General features: G+C 41.8%; 1 protein-coding gene across 2 annotated transcripts; it reads left to right on the plus strand.

The window, feature by feature from the left end:
• The first annotated feature begins 1,817 nt into the window (after positions 1-1,817).
• Positions 1,818-7,342, plus strand: slc66a3 (solute carrier family 66 member 3). Of its 2 annotated transcripts, XM_053620239.1 has the most exons (7): positions 1,824-2,598; positions 3,898-3,980; positions 4,161-4,230; positions 4,597-4,654; positions 5,642-5,762; positions 5,926-5,967; positions 6,443-7,342. In XM_053620239.1, the coding sequence occupies exons 1-7, from the start codon at positions 2,450-2,452 to the stop codon at positions 6,532-6,534; spliced, it is 615 nt and encodes a 204-aa protein (XP_053476214.1). In that variant the 5' UTR covers positions 1,824-2,449; the 3' UTR covers positions 6,535-7,342. The 2 variants fall into 2 exon arrangements, with proteins under 2 accessions (XP_053476213.1, XP_053476214.1); XM_053620238.1 differs by lacking the exon at positions 6,443-7,342 and having other exon boundaries at positions 1,818-2,598; positions 5,926-6,431.
• Positions 7,343-17,285: the final 9,943 nt, after the last annotated feature.

Here is a 17,285-nt window from a genome sequence, read left to right on the forward strand (position 1 = left end):
AAAAGAAGTAACGTGGCTCTTTGAACAGGGTAGCCTGAAGAGAGGCATTCAGCCCACGTTTATTCATTTCTTTTCTAAATTAAGAAAGGAAACCGCAGGAATAATAATGATAATGATCTTTTTGTCTTTTTATTATGAAATTGTTATAAAAAATAAAAAAAACAAACTTGTTGCCAAGATTGCTTTTAAAAACAAATGTATCTTTTTTTGTCTTGTAACAGTATTTGTTTTTGAACCGAATAAATAGAGGCAAACGCAATTCTTTTTTCATCTCGCTCTGCAGTGTCCTTCATATGTTTCTTTGGGTTTGGGTTTTTCTCCACTTGCTTGAATCTTACAAATCTACAGAACACTGATTCAGTTTCCAGACGAGCCAGCTTTATGGTTTAGCTGTAACATTTGTGCGTTTTGACCACTTGCTACCGCGATGACACCAGAAAACTACGCTTTTCTGCTTTTTCAGCTAAAGCGGTGGTCAGACCAAACATGAATACAAGTGTAAAAGCTAAGTCACTGAAGGGGAAAGGACGCGACTTGTTTCTGAAAGTGGTTACTTACATTTCATCTTGTTGCATTACTTACTTTGAGCATTAAATAGTCGACGATTAAGGTGCATTCAAACTGTCGGGATTTTAATGCCTCTGATCAGTTCTAGCATAAGTACAAACCTAAAGGTTTAGCACCTAGCTAACTAGCAACTAGCCAGTGACCAACATGCAGAATATGTCAAATATGCTAATTTGAAACTTGTTTTCAATTGCAAAACTATCAGTTGGAAACCTTTATGTATTTGAATGATTTATTTACACAAACTATATGATAAATAAATATATTAGTTAAAAAAAGGTTGTATATTTCCAGGAGCTAGTTAGAGCAGTAAGTAATTACCTTTGTAGTTACCTTGGAGTGTAAAGGGAGAAAAAATTGGCTACACGTAAACGCCAGGTTAAATGTTGTAGCATGGATTTTTTTTTTAAAGATATTACATATAAATTGTCAAAATATTGTCTGAATCTATTGATTTAAAAATGTTGTTAAAGCCAAAGCAGATTCAAAATTGAAACAGCGTTAACGGTTCTGATTGGCCAAGTCATATATATATATGTTAGCACACTACCTAGCTCCTTTAAGGTATTTTATATATATCGCACAAGCAAGAGTGCGGTTATACTGAATATCGGCACGGCTCTCATTCGCCGCAGGGCGATATTCAGTATAACCGCACGACTGCGATGTTGCTTTCACACAAGCTTTTTATAAACCTTTTTATAATTCTCCGCTAGTGGAAATAGATCCCAAAAAAGCCGCGCTCACTTTATAGAACGTCGGCTAGCTTGCTAGCTAGTTCGCAATGATTTCGCAGTGATTTAACCTTTTTTTCCCTATTCGTCTTTCCTATTTTAAGCCGAAAGTTATATTCCTGAAAAGTATCGTTTGCCATGCCCGCTGTTGATGTCGCTGACGCTACTGTTCGAACTACAGAGTGGAATTTTACGTAGCGAACAGGGATGAGCGTAGTGATACGCAGTCCCAGTGTGGGTATCGGAAATATAGGCACTCTTGGAACGCCGCTCGACCAATCAAATTAGTGGACCGGAACTAACTGCTGTATAAAAAAAACAAAAAACATATAATACTAAGGATTCAGTAGATTGTTTTCATTGCCTACCACACAAGCATTTCAAATAGTTAAACCTTCTTTATATATTTGAAGTAATGTATATATATATATATATATATATATATATATATATATATATATATATATATATATATATATTCATTAAAAAAGTTCTATCCTATATTTCCTTCAACTAGTACAAGCACTAATTAATTAGCTTCGTATCTAACATTGAGAGTAAAGGGGGGATTTTAACCTGGCTACACATAAATGCCAGGTTAAGCAAATGAAATGTTCCCTAGATGCGTGTGGGGTTTTTTGTTTGTTTGTTTGGTTGTTTGTTTGTTTGTTTAAAGATATTACATATAAATCGTCTAAGTATCGTCTCTAAACTGAATGTACTGAGGTAAAAATGTCGTTAAAGCCAAAGTGGATTCAAACGGTAACGGTTTTAACGGTTCAGATGGGTCGTGTATAAGGTACTAGCAGCTAGTGTGCTAAAATTTAGATTGGAAACAAGCCAATTTGGAACACAGCACATTATGTGAGCCTTTTCATAAATAAGAAATGTTAAAGCTGTCAAACAGTGGTGCTGTTCGAATAACTAACATAGTCCCAACTCAAAAAAATAAATAGAAAAGGCATTGAATTCCACACACTTGGCAACCCGCCGAAGCAACGGATGCCGCGGTGGGTCAAAAAGACCTCGCTGACGTGAGCGGAAGAGTTTTTGCACGCTTCCGCATATTTGCAGATCCGGTGCCAGGTGATATTTTATAGGAGTTTAATCGGTGTTTGTGCGTCCGTGTGGCCGAGCACCGGGACAGGATGGACGACGACTTGCTGCTGCTGCATTTCGCCAATTTTAGCACGTTATTCGTGTGCATGGTGCTGAAACTGCCCCAGATTGTGGTGCTGATGAGGGCGAAGACGACCACCGGAGTGAGTCTGAACAGCCTGCTGCTCGAGCTTACCGGGTAAGATCCTTTAATAATCTCATTCATACCTGTCCAATTACATTTGCATTGGGAATTCTGCAACATTAGGACCTTTTCTGCCACAGGCTTCATTGACTGTATTAAAAAGCATCCTTATCATCAAACACACAATACTGTACTGATTAAAGATTAAATCCACCCTGAACCTTCAGCATGTTCATACTGAAATATTTGTGATGTGTTCAGTGGTCCTGGTGCTGATCTGTGACTCGGTGCTGTATTTTTCCCGTTATTTCTATGAGAAGTCAGTAGCAGTGTCCCGCTCTGACATCACAGCGGGAGACGAACAAATCAGCAGTCTCATTAAACGTAACTGGTAACAGACTGTTTTCGCTCCTGGAAACCAAACGGCAGCGTTGTCCAGCGACGATCAGAGATATCCAGTGTAGAAGTTTTCATCGTTGGACCGAACGTCAAAAGTCCCAGAATGCAGTGCGATTCAAGATAACGTTGACCGTGAAATACTAGTATGAAAGTTGAAACTTTGGACTACAGGACTAAAGCACCGCTGCATCGCTCTCCACTATCCACTATCAGCAGGTAGTCGTGTGGCATTGTGGGTAATCTAGGAAGCCGTTATCCGTTTAGAGGAACGACACAAAAACAAATAATAAAACCCTCAGAAATTCATCACAAAATAAACCTACGATGCCACTGGAGATGGTAAACTTATACATATCTTAATGATTAGGTAGCGTACGCTTGCCGTGTTAGTCAGGTTTATAGTTTAGTTATAGTTTTCTGGATGTTTTAACCCGTGCTTTGATTCAGAAGCCAGGAGGAAATTTATTGCAGTGCAAAGAAAAACACCACAAAACTTCCTGTTCTGGGCTTTCACACTTTCACTCTACACCCTAGTTTTTCCATCCTGTCATGTACACAAAAAAACCCACAAACATCAGATGCAGAGTTCTGGGTTCTGATTGGTCAGAAGGGGTTGATTTAATTCTCTATAACCGCAGCTCTGACAGTAGCGCGGGTTTATGTTAACGCGCTCGTCCTGATACGTGATCGTTTCTATAGCGACAGCGTATTCATGGGAACTCGTACAGCGTACGCTCCACTAACGGATTAAGAAATGTGTGTAAAGATTGATATGGTGATTATTTTATTTATTTATTTCCCTGTAAGGAGATGTTTATTTAACATTTATACACTGAGTCTCTTTAGATGTTCTGGCCACTTCCGGACCGAGGAGTTTACACTTCTTTTTTTTTTTCCCAGTAACATGACAATCTCTCTCTCTCTCTTTCTCTCTCTCTCTCCCTCTCTCCGCAGGTTTATAGTGTTCGTCTCCTATCAGATGTACTACGATTATCCTCCTCCTACGTACCTGGAGTATCCCATCCTCATCGCACAAGGTGAGAATGCAAACACGCGCTTTAATAAACGAGTTTTTATGACGCTACACTGGAGGCTATAAGCGAGACGATATTTGCTGGGCTGTTTCCTTTAAACTATAAAGACCGAAGAATAACTTTGGCGTTAAACTTTGAAGACCCATGTATTGAAGTGGAACTCTCTTTGTGTTTGTGTTGCAGATGTGATCCTGCTGATTCTCATCCTGCACTATAATAGAAACATGAAGCACAGTCTCATCTATGCAGCTGTGTATCCTTAAACACACACACACACACACACACACTCTCTGCATACATACATACGCCTATAGTCTTCCCCTCAAATACAAACATCAGTGTATGATCCTGGAATGAATAGGTGCTTTCAGCTCTCTGAACTCTCTGAACTGACCCACCGGAAGCTCCGCCCCCTTCCCCTCTAATCTCGTATTAATTGTCATCAAGCGCTGTACAGGTTCCACCGTATCGAGAAGAGTTTGCGTCACGTCCGGACGTAGTAGAGGAAGACGCACGCTTCCAAAGCGTGAGATTTGTAACGGTTCCTCGTTCCGATTAGCACCGTCACGTGTTCTCAACACACTGTCGCCGCTTTGACTCTTTAACTGGACTTTGTCAGGTTTGTAGGCGGATGGAAACTGCTCACCGTGGAGAAATGGATCATCGACATGGCCATGGTGAGAACATCTGCTAACATCTGTCCAGACCTGATACATATAAGCGTTTTCCCAAGACCTAAATCAGTCCGTACAGGATTTCGTAGATTTTTTTATTATTTTTTTTGTGATTGTTGCGGCCAAAAATGTTTGATTTTCCTGTGGCTTTTTTCCAAATCTGTGAAGCGAGTTTTTTGTGCAGAAAAGCGCTCTTTCGCACGCTCTTTCGCACGCTCTTTCGCAGTGATGTTTTAGCTTTTAGCTGTACTCGCGTTCGACGCACGTGAATCGAAGAGGGATTCGGCTGAACGCGCGTCGTGATGGCGTCACGTGACGAATCTCGGGCCTGCAGAAAATCTGCGGTGATTTTTTCTTTTTCTTTTTTTTTTTTAATTGCATGCTCCTCCGAATATCGCGGCGTTTCCTTGATTCTCGCGTTAATTTCTGCAGTCGCACGATCGCAAAATCCTGGAGGGACTGATAAACTGTTGTAAGTGATATTTTACAGCTAATATGATTCTTTTAGGCGAACGTAGCAGGGGTTTGAGCTAAAACAGGGTCTCAGTTTCTCCCTCAAATAAACAGCAGAAACTCACAAAATGTTCAAAGGAAGTTACGACCAGCTCCAGAATTATTGGCGCCCTTGGTGTATGTGGTGTGAATTAGCTTAATGTCACACTGAGAATATGAGAGAAAATAAACTCATAAACTATATTATTTAACAAAACCAAAAAGCCAGTCGCAGTTATTGGCACTCTAGATTCACCTGGTGAAGTACCAGGAGATTTTAATTGAAATTGTAGCTGCCTCTGCCAGGAGGTCACAACTGGATTTTTTCATAACCTTACCTATCGTTACCAAAGGTGCCAATAATTCTGCACATATAAGTTAGGTTGACTCTAACATGACGGTGAATACACGCGGTTGTGACGAGTGAGATTTTCTCTCCACCTTACCTTCATCATCTTTTCGCTCTATGCGTGTGTGTGTGTGTGTGTGTGTTTGCAGAGTGTGTGTACGCTCATCAGTGCGGGCAGTAAACTCCTGCAGCTTCAGTGTCTGTGGAGATCCAAAGACTCGGCGCAGGTCAGCACTTTAACCTGGGCGTTAGCGTCGTACACGTGTCTGGGTGAGTCCGACGCTTTTCCGTTTATCATCGTTCATCCGTTTCTGATCTAAAAGTCTAATATATTCTTGTAAAAAAAATTTTAAAAAACAGTGATAAGTGTAAAAGTTAATCGGAACAATTTGGTGGAAAAATATCTGACCGTATGAGCTTGTGATTTATCCAGCGAGGATCTTCACTACAATGGTGACTACTGGAGACACGCAGGGTGAGTTGGACATTGTAAGGCTGCTCTCACACTTGGTGTTTTTACGTACTAGTGTACGTCTTATATACGTTACAGAAATATGGGGGGGTGGCGGCACATAACTCACTTGACACCTAACTTCTTAATAACTTTTCCTCCAAACTTCCTGGGAACCTCATTACATTCCATAATGTCATGGACTCCATGAAGTATCAGGAAATTTTTACTGACTATAATCTGGCTACCTCTGCCAAGAAGTTACAGCTGGATCATGCATATTTTTCAAAAACTTCTTGTTAGAAAGCCAACGTGAGGACATTGACATTTTAGGAGTAGGAGTTTTATTGGAGTTACAAGGTGGACGTCAGGGTATATTTATCAATTAATTTTTTTCATCAGTACAAAAACACCAAACGTGAAAGCTATTATTATTATTACCATTATTATTATTATTAGTAACGAGTCTTTTCATGTCCTCTCGTCTGCCTCCTCGTAGTTCTGATCCGCTTCGTGGCCATGACCGTTCTGAACATGTGGGTGACGGCCACGGTGATCTACTACAAACCCAGCGCCAAGAAACGTGACTGAGAGCCTGAGTGATTCCGACATCACTTCCTGTCACACAGGAACATCGTTCGCTTGGGTTTGAAGTTAGAACGTGCGAGTGTGAGTGTGAGCGAGTGATTGAAATATATGCAGCGTACCAAGGACCAACACTCTTAACTGAACCACGCACAGGGTGGAGCTGATTGGTTAGTTCCGTGCCTGTTAATAGTTTCTTTTTTTTTTAAATGCTATATGGATAATATTTTATACAGTTACTGATCACCTTTAACGCTTCTTGACTCAGGGTTCCGGTTTATTCTCTCTCTTCACTTTAGTATTGCCTTACAGCGGTGTTTGGACGAATGACACCCAGTAACACATCATTATGAGCGGATTAACGCTTCTCTAGCAGTGGCGTTTAAAGACGTGTAATAAATACCTAGGAAATATGAGTATTAATGGTCTCTAATGTGTCACCACACACTTCTGAAACATTCCCATTAGACCTTTGGGACCTTTCCTCAAAATTTTTTTAGGAATTTCTTTCATTTTTAACACTTCTGTTAATGTTTACTAGCCTTGTATTGGAAGCAGAAGGAGTAGAGTTGACGTTTTTTTAAAAGTATCTGGATCAAATTTCTATAAATACACAGTGTTTACATTTACAGTGGAAGGATGTGCACAATACAATTATTAATTAAAAAAAAATCTTTCATATGCAAGTGTTATGTATGTACTGTACTGAAATGAGCTTTGTTTTCCAGACAGGGTCTTTATAAATAAACAAATTATTATATACGAAGAAGGAGTGGGTCATTAATTCAGTGTTTATTCCTGCCCTTTCTCTTCGTGTGTGGTTTCACTTCTTCATAAACATGTAACTATGGGATGGCCCGGGTTCTCCGTCTCCTGCTGAGAAGCAGCTGTCATTAACATGCAATTCAAACCCACACTTGCAATCATGCATTCAGGCGTTACCATTGGTCGAACCCTGCATGCTCCCTCAGACATTAAGTTCATCATCATCATCATCATCATCATCATGGACCTCATCCAAAAGTCCAATGCCAGTCCTCAAGACCCACATCCAGAAGCCTGAAAAGAAGAGTGCCATGCTTTAGCCTACAATTGGGGGTTTCAGTTGTGATGGTTATGATATGTATTGGGCGGGGTTTTGGTTATGATATGTATTGGGTGGGGTTTTGGTTAGGATGATATGTATTGGGTGTGGTTTTGGTTAGGATGATATGTATTGGGCGGGGTTTTGGTTATGATGATATGTATTGGGCGGGGTTTTGGTTAGGATGAAATGTATTGGGCAGGGTTTGGTTAGGATGATATGTATTGGACGGGCTTTTGGTTATGATGATATGTATTGGGCGGGGTTTTGGTTAGGATGAAATGTATTGGGCAGGGTTTGGTTAGGATGATATGTATTGGGCGGGGTTTTGGTTAGGATGATATGTATTGGACGGGCTTTTGGTTATGATGATATGTATTGGGCGGGGTTTTGGTTAGGATGAAATGTATTGGACGGGCTTTTGGTTATGATGATATGTATTGGGCGGGGTTTTGGTTAGGATGAAATGTATTGGGCGGGGTTTGGTTAGGATGATATGTATTGGGCGGGGTTTTGGTTAGGATGAAATGTATTGGGCGGGGTTTGGTTAGGAAGATATGTATTGGGTGGGGTTTTGGTTACGATGATATGTATTGGGCGGGGTTTTGGTTAGGATGAAATGTATTGGGCAGGGTTTGGTTAGGATGAAATGTGTTGGGCGGGGTTTGGTTAGGAAGATATGTATTGGGTGGGGTTTTGGTTACGATGATATGTATTGGGCGGGGTTTTGGTTAGGATGAAATGTATTGGGCGGGGTTTGGTTAGGATGATATGTATTGGGCGGGGTTTTGGTTAGGATGATATGTATTGGACGGGCTTTTGGTTATGATGATATGTATTGGGCGGGGTTTTGGTTAGGATGAAATGTATTGGACGGGCTTTTGGTTATGATGATAGGTATTGGGCGGGGTTTTGGTTAGGATGAAATGTATTGGGCGGGGTTTGGTTAAGATGATATGTATTGGGCGGGGTTTTGGTTAGGATGAAATGTATTGGGCGGGGTTTGGTTAGGAAGATATGTATTGGGTGAGGTTTTGGTTACGATGATATGTATTGGGCGGGGTTTTGGTTAGGATGAAATGTATTGGGCAGGGTTTGGTTAGGATGATATGTATTGGGCGGGGTTTTGGTTAGGATGATATGTATTGGACGGGCTTTTGGTTATGATATGTATTGGGCGGGGTTTTGGTTAGGATGAAATGTATTGGACGGGCTTTTGGTTATGATGATATGTATTGGGCGGGGTTTTGGTTAGGATGAAATGTATTGGGCAGGGTTTGGTTAGGATGATTATGTATTGGGTGGGGTTTTGGTTACGATGATATGTATTGGGCGGGGTTTTGGTTAGGATGAAATGTATTGGGCAGGGTTTGGTTAGGATGATTATGTATTGGGTGGGGTTTTGGTTAGGATGATATGTATTGGACGGGCTTTTGGTTATGATGACATTGGGTGGGTTTTTGGTTATGATACGTATTTGGCGGGCTTTTGGTTATGATGTAATCGTTTATGATGTATTGGGAGGTGTTTCTCTGTGATGTATTGGCTATGATGTGGGAGAGGTTTCGGTTGTGATCTAGTCTCTAATGTAAAGTATCGGGAGAGGTTTCTGCGGCGATGTAATGTATCGGTGGGGATTTACATTTTAACGTAAAAACTGTCCAATTGAAGCAATGCATTCTGGGTAATTTGTGCTCCTGACATCTATATTATATAGAGGGATATTTATGCTCTTTGTTTGCACTTCCTGGGTCCCATTTCAGATTCTTTCTGCATGAATCATGGTATAAATGAATCGGCATCTTTCATAGTGCAGTCTTGTTTGCTACAGGTGGCTTACAGTGAAAGACAAACCCCCCTAAAAAAAAGAAGACTCCTTGTAAGTGGTGCTGTGGCTTGGTAGTGCTGGTCTACAGCCAGAAGCATTGGGAGAACAGGGTTTGAGACCAGCTGATGGTGCTCTGCAGGTAAGTCTCAGTGCTGTTTTAGTGGATTTTATCTTTAGCTGTACACCTCCACCTGTACAGAGAGACCCAGAAAAAAACTCTTATTACTCTTTTCCCTCACCTGAGCCAGGACTAAAACCTAGGTAAAAACTGCTGCAGCCTCATGAAGTGATGCATGATGACAAAGGTCCAACACCGTGATTCTCTTTTTGTTGCTTGATGGTGTAACGGTTAGAGTTTGTGTCAATGATGGCCTTCCAGACAGTGTAGGTTCTCTTCTATGTTTTGGCTGGTTTAATAGTTAAAATTTCTGCATCCTCATGAAGTGATTTATGATGACAAAAGTCCAACACACGTGTGTAGTATCCGTGCTTGATGGTGTAGTGGTTAGAGTTCATGGCAATGAGGGCTTTCCAGAAGGTGTGGGTTCTCTTCTACCTTTTGGCTGGTTTAAGACAAAAAAAGTTTTGCAGCCTCATGAAGTGATTTATGATGACAAAAGTCCAACACACGTGTGGTATTTATGTCCCTTGGTGGTGTAGTGGTTGGAGTTCATGGCAATGATGGTGTTCTAGAGGGTGTTGGTTCTTGGCTGTCTTTTGGATGCTCTAAGACAAAAAAAAAAAAATTGCTGCAGCCTCATGAAGTGACTTATGATGACAAAAGTCCAACACACGTGCAAAGTTTCTGTCCCTTGGTGGTGTAGTGGTTAGAGTACCTTGTGCTGGTGGTGTCCCAGAAGGTGTGGGTTCTCTTCTACCTTTTGGAAGGTTTAAGACAAAAAATTCATGCTGCCTCATGAAGTGATTTATGATGACAAAACTCCAACACGTGTGGCATTTTTGTCCCTTGGTGGTGTAGTGGTTAGAGTTCATGCCAATGACGGTGTTCTATATGGTGTGGGTTCACTTCTATGTTTTGGCTGCTTTAAGACTTAAAATCTCTGCAGCCTCATGAAGTGATTTATGATGACAAAAGTCCAACACACGGCTGGTCTTTATGTCTGTTGCTGGTGTAGTGGTTAGTGTTTGTGCCAATGCTGGCCTTCCAGAAGGTGTGGGTTCTTGGCTGTCTTTTGGCTGGTCTAAGACTGAAAATTGCTCGGTCCTCATGACGTTATTTACGATGACAAAAGTCCAACAGACATTTGCCATTTCTGTCTATTGATGGTGTAGTGGTTAGAGTTCATGCCAATGATGGGGTTCCTGAAGGTGTGGGTTCTCTTCTACCTTTTGGAAGGTTTAAAACCTAAAATCTTTGCATCTTCATGAAGTGATTTATGATGACAAAAGTCCAACACACGGCTGACCTTTCTGTTGCTTGGTGGTGTAGTGGTTAGAGTTCATGTCTGTGATGGTCTTCCAGAAGGTGTTGGTTTTCCTTTACCTTTTGGAAGGTTTAAGACAAAAAAATTCTTGCTGCCTGATGAAGTGATTTATGATGACAAAACTCCAACAGATGGTTAGCAGTTCTGTTCCTTGCTGGTGTAGTGGCTAGAGTTCATGTCTCTGATGGTGTTTCAGAGGGTGTTGGTTCTCAGCTGTCTTTTGGCTGCTCTAAGACAAAAAATTGCTGCAGCCTCATGAAGTGACTTATGATGCCAAAAGTCCAACATAGGTAAAATGTTTTCGTCCCTTTGTGGTGTAGTGGTTAGAGTTCATGTTGATGATGGCCTTTCAGGAGGTGTGGGTTCTCATCTACCTTTTGGCTGGTTTAAGACAAAAAACCCTTTTGCAGCCTCATGAAGTGATTTATGATGACAAAACTCCAACACACGTGTGGCATTTCTGTTCTTTTGTGGTGTAGTGGTTAGAGTTCATGTCAATAATGAATATGGTGTTCCAGATGTGGTGGGTTCTTGGGTGTCTTTTGGCTGCTTTAAGACTTAAAATCTCTGCGACCTCATGAAATGATTTATGATGACAAAAGTCCAACACACGTATGACTTTTCTATCCCTTGCTGGTGTGGTGGTTAGAGTTCATGTCAATGATGGCCAAGAATCCACACCTTCCGAAAGGCTGTCTTTTGGCTGGTCTAAGACTAAAAATTGCTGGGTCCTCATGAAGTTATTTACCATCACAAAAGTCCAACAGACGTTAGGTGCATCTGTCCATTGGTGGTGTAGTGGGTGGCGTTCCAGAAGGTGTGGGTTCTCTGCTACCTTTTTGAAGGTTTAAGACAAAAAATTTGTGATGCCTCATGAAGTGATTTATAATGAGAAAAGTCCAACACACGTTTGTAGTATCTGTCCTTGATGGTGTAGTGGTTAGAGTTCATGGCAGTGAGGGTGTTCCAGAAGTTGTGGGCTCTCTTCTACCGTTTGGCTGGTTTAAGACAAAAAAAGTTTTGCAGCCTCATGAAGTGATTTATGATGACAAAAGTCCAATACATGTGTGGTATTTATGTCCCTTGGTGGTGTAGTGGTTAGAGTTCATGTCAGTGATTGCTTTCCTGAAGGTGTAGGTTCACCTCTCTGTTTCGGCTGCTTTTAGACTTAAAATCTCTGCATCCACATGAAGTGATTTATGATGATTGAAGTCCAACACATGTGTGATTTTTTTTTGTCCCTTGTCCCTTTTTTTTATAGCATTTCTGTCCCTTGCTGGTGTAGTGGTTAGAGTTCATGCCGATGTTGGCCTTCCATAAGGTGTGGGTTCTTGGCTGTTTTTTGGCTGGTCTAAGACTAAAAATTGCTGGGTCCTCATGAAGTGATTTATGATGACAAAAGTCCAACACATGTTTGGCATTTCTGTTCCTGGCTGGTGTAGTGGTTAGAGTTCATGTCGGTGATGGTATTTCAGAGAGTGTGGGTTGTCGGCTGTCTTTTGGATGCTCCAAGACAAAACATTGCTGCGGTCTCATGAAGTGACTTATGATGACAAAAGTCCAACATACATGTGACAGTTCGGTCTGTTGGTGGTATAGTGGTTAGAGTTCATGTCAGTGATGGCCTTTTCAGAAGGTGTGGGTTCTTCTCCCCCTTTTGGAAGGTTTAAGACAAAAAATTCATCTTGCCTCATGAAGTGATTTATGATGACAAAAGTCCAACACATGCTTGGTATTTATGTCCCTTGGTGGTGTAGTGGTTAGATGTCATGCCAGTGATGATGTTTCAGAAGTTGTGAGTTATTGGCTACCTCTTGGAAGGTTTAAGACTAAAAATTGCTTTGTCCTCATGAAGTGATTTATAATGACAAAAGTCCAACACAAGTGCTGCGTTTCTATCCTGTAGTGGTTAGAGTTCATGCCAATGATGGCTTTCCAGAAGGTGTGGGTTCACTTCTCCTTTTTGGAAGGGTTATGACAAAAAATTCATCAAAAGTCCAACACATGTGTTTAGCTTCCGTTCCTTGGTGGTGTAGTGGTTAAAGGTCATGTCAATGTGGGTGCGCCAGAAAGTGTAGGTTCACTTCTATGTTTTGGCTGGTTTAATACTTAAAATCTCTGCAGCCTCATGAAGTGATTTATGATGACAAAAGTCCAACACACGTGTGGTATGTCTGTCTGTTGGTCATGTAGTGGTTAGAGTTCATGTGAGTGCTGAATATGGTGTTCCAGAAGTGGTGGGTTCTTGACTATCCTTTGGCCGCTTTAAGACTTAAAATCTCTGCGGCCTCATGAAGTGATTTATGATGACAAAACTCCAACACAATTGGTTTTTCCAACACTTGTTGGTGTAGTGGTTAGAGTTCATGTTTGTGGTGTGGTTGTTTCAGGTTCTAACCCTCCTTTTGGCAGGTTCAAGAATCAAAAGTGGAAGTGCTGTGGAAGTATGAAGGTGTGATGGATAGAGGGAGTGTTGTGTGGGCTTGTGTGGTTCAGTTGGCTAAGTGGCCACCTTCTGTGGAGTAGAAGGTGCTTGGATCAAACCCCAAATGGAGTGCTTGGCTGGAGATTGAGAGCTTAGAGGTGTGTGTGGTTGGTTTGATAGAAGATGCAGGTGTTGTGTGAGTGTAGGTTGGGAAATAGGTGGAGGAACAGGCTTGAGGGTTGTGTGAGGGGGTGGATGATTGGGTGTGAGCTCAGAATGTGTTGGAGGACTGTCCAGTTAGTTGGGGTGGAGGTGTGTCTAGGGAATGTAATTGCAGGGGTGGGGTGAGGGAGTTGGTAGGAGGGAGAGTGCACACCCTTCAGGTCAGACCAGGATTGTGTGGAGGAGGAGGGGTGTGCACTCAAGGGTGGGAGGCAAACCAAAGAACCTGTGCTACAGTATTTATTATCTTTTAGTACTTGCCCAACATTCCATGCCCCTAGGTGCACATCTCCTCTCCCCTCCACTGGCTTCTCTTCCTGAGCCTCCACCCAACCCTCTTCCCGAGCCTCCACCCAACCCTCTTCCCTTCCACTGGGTGCACATCCCTCCCCTGGCTTGTCTTTCACACTCTCTGTGTACTCTCCCACATGTGCACCCACCTCTTCCTGAGACTCCACCACTGTTCCCTTCCTACACACATTCCTCACACTCAACCCACAACTACAACACCTTGCCACTGCAACCTACCCCTGTTCCCTTCCTACACACATTCCTCACACTCAACCCACAACTACAACACCTTGCCACTGCAACCTACCCCTGTTCCCTTCCTACCCCAACCTGTACACTCAACCCACCCCCACCTCTTTCACTACCTGAGACTGCACTCTTCCCTTCCCACAGCCTGTACACTCTACCCACCCCCACCTCTTTCACTACCTGAGACTGCACTCTTCCCTTCCCACAGCCTGTACACTCTACCCACCCCCACATGCAGTTCCTTCTCCAACTGAGCCTGCAACTCCCTACACCCTATATTCCTACACCCATCCCTCACCTGAAACTCCACCTCCAACCACCACTATACCCTTCCCACAGACTCCACCCATTTTCTGTTAGCCAAGAGCTCTTGTTGGGTTTTGATCCAAGCATCTTCTGATCCACAGAAGCAACCACTCAACCAATTGAGCTATTGAGCTCCTGCCAAGAAGATGGTTAGAACCTGCACAAACAACAACCAGCCCACAAACATGGCCATGAACTCTAACCACTACACCACAGATGCCTAGGAAGTGGTACTGTTTGTTGGACTTTTATTATTATAAATCACTTCTTGAGGACGCTGAAATTTTCAGTCTTAAACAAGCCAAAAGGCAGAACAGAACCAATGCTTTCTGGAACCCCAATAAGCACACTGACACAATCCACTACACCAAAGACGAACACACATAGCACCTGGGTGAGAGTGTGTGTTTTCTGAACTTCATGAAACACTTCACAATGCAACATCACAGTTTATTCTAAAACCTGCCAAAAAGTGGGTTAGAATCTTCACAGACTACAACACAAACACTGTTCCACTAACCGGACTTTCCCTCTCTGGATTTAGAGTCCCACCAGAGTCCAACCCTTACTGCCCAGAGGAAGCCACGAAAAGAAGATTCAACACACTGACTGGTGCGAGACCTTTAGCCCACTGAGCCATCAGAGCAGACAAGACTCACTGCTGTTCTAGAGGATTTATCTTTAGCTACACACCTCCACCTGTACAGAGAGACCCAGCAAAGACTCTTATTACACTTTTCCCTCACCTGAGCCAAGACTCAAAACCAGGTCTTCCTCTAAACACAAATCTAACCCAACGAGCCACATGAGCTGACAGTCAACAAGCTTGTTCTTTCACTTCATACCTCCACTTCTCTCTGGTGAGCATCACCGTAAAGAAACATACAACAGACACTCACGCACCTGAGCCAGAGCTCAAACGCTGCTTCTCCTGCACCAGCATCTACACACTTCAACCACTGAGCCAACCACAAACAAGCAGCTTTTTTTGGGAGGTTTATCTTTCACTTTACACCTCCATGCAGCAAGAGAACACGTAATTAAAGAACCACACACACGTTTATCACACCTGGAACTCAAACCCAGTGTCACTGAGACCGGTAAAGACTTGACTCAGGTAGCTCACCTGAGCGCAGACTTCAAATTATACAAACACACACTGCACGTGAGCCACAGAGAACCGGACAGGTTGAAGACCTTTATTGCGCACTTTACATCATCATCACTTGCTAGACTTATTTATTCACAAAGAAAAATCCAGATTTTAAAAGTTGAGTCAGGGGTAAAAGCCTCGCCTCTGACCCGAGCGAGTTCAAGGCTCACACATCAGATTGTCTCGCTTTGTCGATACCGGGATTATCAAAAAATGTTAACAATAGCTAAATAACGCATGCAACGAACAACATTTTCAGCATAATTTTACAGAAATAGCAGAGTTTTCATTAAATGGTTTCAGCGGTCCCAAAATTATTGGCACCCCTACAATCGATAATCAATGAAGCCTGAAGCAGACTCTGCGTCCACTCCTCCACGTAGAACATTCCTTTATATCCTCGGGTCAGGGTCGTGTTCTCTCTGTCTCGGTGTGTGTGTACACGCCCTCGTCAACGCACACCCCAGGTTTTATGAGATACATTTAACAAAACACTGCTTTCTGTGTTGATGATCTTGTTGAAAGTTTCATCTGCTGCAAACTCTAATGTAATTTCTGTAATTTAAATGGTGTTAAATAATAATAAATGTAAAAAAATAAATAAATAAAAAATCGAACACTACACAATTAAGCCAAATTGAACATAAAAATGTATCAGTATACATTATGCTATACTGTATACGACATTTTACCACACTATGCTACTTTCACCACACTAAAATATAAATTACTCGAGGTGAAAAAGGCTAAAAAATGACCATCCTTGTGTACTTTCCCCTGAACTGCGAATACCATTTAAACTTGTTTTAGCAGAAAACATCAAACTTGCGCTTTCTCGATACGTAAGGAATAAAACATGCCGATACCCGTCACCGTTCCTGTAACGGCACCCCGACGCTTTCATTCCTTTTATATCGCAGCCATTTTCCAACAATTACAATTTTGTTTATTAAAGAATGACACGTCATATATTTATACACTTGTAGTCACATTTCACGTTGTGGAACGTCCGTGGAACCAAAAACAGTTCCTGTTCCCTTTTACGTTACGGCATTCGTTCGTCGCTTCACCAGACTCACTCTCTCGGAGTTATAAAGCGCTGCCACCGGAGACTCCTTCCACTTATGTTGGTCTGAAACGTGAGCACTTTCACATCATGATTTTAAAAACTCTTAAAATTCGCAGTAGTTTTATTATCATTGTCATTACATCCATTTACAAGTTCATCGCTGGTCACTTCTCGGCGTGAGTTTGGGAAAGCGGCGAGATTCCGACACTCTACACGCTTGCTGGAGATATTTTTTTAAAAAAAAAGAAAAAAAAAAGAAAGAAAAACATTAACGAATGAATGCAATGTGAATAAATTTTGCGTCCGTTTCCGCGATCGCAAAAAAAAACCCCCAGAAATCCCGGAGGGACTGTTTACTTTTTCACGTGGGTGATGTAGGTGTTGCATAACCTTTCATCCTTTAATAAATAATCATTGGAAGAAGTGCATTTTGTACGTCCTCATGTCCTCCTCGTCTTTTATTTCATTTCGTACGATGAGGGTGTGTTTTGATATATCCATAACGTAAGTGAGACTAAGAATGAACATTAAGCTGATAAAAAAAAAAAAAAAAGTATGTCGTTCTTTTAACAAATAAAATTATAATTGTTGGCAAACTGCTACGGTGTAAGGGGAATAAAACACTTCAGTAAAATAACAAACAAACACCTCAACATATATGGAGAAATAATTTGAAAAGACATGA

The sequence above is a fragment of the Ictalurus furcatus genome, chromosome 3 (genome assembly GCF_023375685.1).
Source record: "Ictalurus furcatus strain D&B chromosome 3, Billie_1.0, whole genome shotgun sequence".
Classification (NCBI taxonomy): Eukaryota; Metazoa; Chordata; class Actinopteri; order Siluriformes; family Ictaluridae; genus Ictalurus; species Ictalurus furcatus.